Raw genomic sequence first — 3,980 nt, 5'->3', positions numbered from 1 at the left:
CTCTACTGACTGAGCTAACCGGACTGATGTTAAGGGACTTTTAAAATTGAGATATAATTGACATATAATAGTGTATTAGTTTAGAATATATACATGCATACATTTGTATATTGCAATATGATTACCACTGCAGTGTTAGCTAACACTTCTGTCATGTCACATAGTTATCATATCTTTTGGGGGAGTGACAATGAAGACAAAGTCTCTTAGTAACTTTGAGCTTGATAACAGTATTATTGTCTATACTCACAATGCTGCATTATTGACCCACAAGCTCTTTTTGATCTTCTGGTTGATCAACTGGTTGCAAATTTGTGCCCTTAAACAACATTGCCCCAGTTCTCCCACCCCTCAGGCCCTGACAGCCACCATTCAACTCTCTATTTTTATGAGTACCTTTTTACAATTCCACTTATAAGGGATATCATACAGTATTTGTCATTCTCTTGAATATACATATTTTCAACAAATTATAAGTACTATGATGTATGCCAAGTCGCTTCAGTTGTGTCTGACTCTTTGTGACCCTATGGACTGTATCTTGCCAGGCTCCTCTGTCCATGGGGATTCTCCAGGGACTTTCCAACACAGCAGGTGATTTCTCACCAAGGGACTTCTTTCCCTCACCTAACTAAAGAGACTTCTTTGTCTCTCTGCGGCTGCTTAAGATTCACACTTGAAACTTGGAGATGTTCTCAACTTTTTCTGAGTTTGCTTATTACAGGTTATGCAATGCTGAAATTTAGGGTGCTTAGCACTCCTCTGCTGTAACCTGACTTAGTCTTCTGTAGCCTCATAAAAGTTGAGTTGTAGCTACATGATGCCACCTGAAAAGTGAAAGTTGCTCAGTTGTTTCCAATCTTTGCGACCCCATGGACTATACAGTACCATGGAATTCTCCAGGCCAGAATACTGGAGTGGGTAGCCTTTCCCTTCTCCAGGGGATCTTCTCAACCCAACGATTGAACCCAGGTCTTCTGCATTGCAGGAGGATTCTTTAATAGCTGAGCCACAAAGGAAGCCCTGTTACCACTTAGTAGAAAGTAAAGGCATGGCCTCATCCATTTCTGTTTGCAATGTGGGTTTGTGGTGATGGGAGTAATTAGTCTATCCTGGTTTCTGCCTGGAGAAAAACAGATTTTGGGTTTAATGCTACCTGGCCAAATGTCGTGCAACAGATAGGAAATCAATGAATCTGACTTCATGCATGTTATTGTTTCATACATCTTTCCATCCTGAATACATTCAGGGGCTGTTGAACCATTTTGCAAACATTTGTATGTTGCTGATAAGGGTCCTTGTAAACCATAAAGCATCAGACAGATGTTGGTTATTACACGGTTGCAGGGTGTCACCTCTGATGGTAGCATCTGATAACCCAATTTTGCTATTTCCAAGAAATTCTTCCCAGATAATCATATTTTTTCAGGGTAAAGCTTGCTGAGGAAGGTTTTCTTCATGGCGATCTTCAGCTCTTTGTTCCTGAGACTGAAAATGATGGGGCTCAGGAAAGGAGTGAGGACCGTGTAGGTGATGCCCATCAGCGTGTCTCCTTCCAGAGACTGGGGACCCTTGGGCTTGAGGTAGATGACAGAGGCAAAGCCATAGTGCACAACCACCACGGTGAGGTGGGACGCACACGTGGAGAAGGCTTTGTGCCGGCCCTCGGCTGAAGGGATCCTCAAGATGGTGGCCACGATGAAGGCGTAAGACAAGAGGATGAGGAGACCACAGCCCAGCAGGGCGGCGATACACACCAGGCCCACGCCCTTGGCGACTACTTGCACGTCAGTTCCACAGGCCAACTTCAAAAGTGGGGGCACATGACAAGCAAAATGGTGGACCTCATTGGGTCCACAAAAGATGAGGTGGAAAATAGCAGATGTCACCACCAACCCCATGACTGAGCCTCCAGCCCAGGACCAGGCCACCAGGCAGGCGCAGCCCCGGGGGCTCATGAGCACGTTGTAGCGCAGGGGGTGGCAGATGGCCACGTAGCGGTCATAGCCCATGACGGTGAGCAGGAAGGAGTGGGTGAAGCCAAACGTGAAGGAGAAGAACATCTGGCTGGCACAGGCCCTGAAGGAGATGGAGCGGTCGGTGGAGAGCAGGTCGGCCAGCATGCGCGGGATGATGGCAAAGGTGTAGAGGACCTCGGAGGTGGAGAGGGCGCAAAGGAAGAGGTACATGGGGGTGTGGAGGCTGCGCTCCCTCCAGACAGTGGCCATGATGAGCAGGTTCCCCAGCAGCGTGAACAGGTACATCAGCAGGAACAGAAGGAAGAACATCAGCTGAAGGTGGGGGAAGGTGGAGAAGCCGATGAGGATGAATTCAGTCACTGCTGAGAAGTTGGCTCCCTGCATGGGGGCTGTTCCTGAAGTGAGGTGTGACATGGAGAGGTCAGCTACTGGATGGAGGGAGGTCATTAGCTTCCATCATTCCTGACTCTGTCCAAGGGGCTGCTCCTGACAAATGACAAATGACACTGGCTGAGTTCCTACTCTGCGCCTCCTACGATGTAATCCTCTTATCAATGTAGTGGGGGAGATGTTTTTATCAATGATTCTGATCATTTAAAGCATAAGCACTGAAAATATTAGGTTCAGGGAAGCTAAGCATCTTGTTCAAGGTGAAGCTGTCAAAATGGCAGAGTAAATACTTGAACCCATGGCTGACTGTCTCCAAAGACTATACCCTTCTCTCCCTCTGTTTACTTCCAAAAAATATAATGTTCCTTCACTAAAGTTTGCAGCCATTGTCCAGTTCCTCCCTTCTGATAAATCTTGTTCTTCTCAAGGTTTCAGATACCAGAGGACCTACTTACCCCATGTCTACAACACTTTGGACCAGTGTGCATCTCTAATTTAACATCAATCAATCAGATTCTTCCTCTGGAGTTATCCATGCAAGGAATCTGAAGAAAGAGACTGTGCAGGAATAATGTTCTTGTTGTTTTCCAGATCCCATGAGGTACATCTGTACCTACTGAGACAATGTAACATAGCCATCAAGGAAAGCAATGAGAGAGTCTGGGAGTTTGAGTCCCTGCTCTGCCCACTGTGTAAACTTGAGCAAGTACATCACCTCTTTGTACCTCCATTTCTCTCTACCTGCCTCTAAGATTCTTTGTGGGAACTAAATGTGCTATTCTTGGGCTGTGACCTGGAAAACAGTGGGTACTACCTATGGTAATTAACTCAATACACTCAGTGAACAAATGTATATGGTCTATGCTCAGTAAATAACCTACCTGGTGACTCAGTGGTAAAGAATTCACCTGCAGTGTGGGAGACACAGGTTCAATCCCTGCATCAGGAAGATCCTCTGAAGAAGGAAATGGCAACCCACTCCAAGATTCTTGCTTGGAAAACCCCCTGGACAGAGGAACCTAGCGGGCTACAGTCCACGGGCTCACAAAGAGTTGGGCATAACTGAGCACACGTGCACAGGGACAGTGTACTCAGTAGATAACTTCAATTTAGTGAGATTTCAATGTGCCTTTATAAATAACAACTATTTTTGAGTGATTTTTAAAAAGGCATTTTCAAGTTTACATTGCAGTGAACCACTAATCTGCTTTCTGTTTCTATAGATTTGCCTGTGCCTGACATTTTAAATAATGGAATCATACACTGTGTGACCTTTGAGGTCTGGTTTTTTTTTGACTCAGCATGATGTTTTTGAGGTTCATCCACTTGTGGCATTGTCAGAACTTCATTCCTTTTTATGGTCAAACAATATTTCTTTATGGACATCACATTTTGTTTATTCAATCACCTCATTGATGGACACGTCAGTTGTTTCCACTTTTCCCTTCTCGTGAATAGTGCTGCTATGAACGTTCATGTGGGCATTTAAAGCACAGGAGTGGTTTCCAGGAGCTGGAGGACGGGGAGAATGGGCAGGATTCCTAATGGGTATAGGGTTTCCTTTGGGTGTGCTGAGAAGGTTCTGGAACTAGACAGACGTGCTCATACATC

General features: G+C 45.4%; 1 protein-coding gene across 1 annotated transcript; it reads right to left on the bottom strand.

Moving 5' to 3' along the window:
• LOC102181022 (olfactory receptor 10H1) lies at nucleotides 1,416-2,363 on the bottom strand. The gene has a single exon (XM_005682149.2). The coding sequence runs from the start codon at nucleotides 2,361-2,363 to the stop codon at nucleotides 1,416-1,418; it is 948 nt and encodes a 315-aa protein (XP_005682206.2).

The sequence above is a fragment of the Capra hircus genome, chromosome 7 (genome assembly GCF_001704415.2).
Source record: "Capra hircus breed San Clemente chromosome 7, ASM170441v1, whole genome shotgun sequence".
In the NCBI taxonomy this organism is placed as follows: Eukaryota; Metazoa; Chordata; class Mammalia; order Artiodactyla; family Bovidae; genus Capra; species Capra hircus.
The sequence above is the reverse complement of the archived record's forward strand: the minus strand, read 5'-3'. Positions and strand labels throughout refer to the sequence as shown.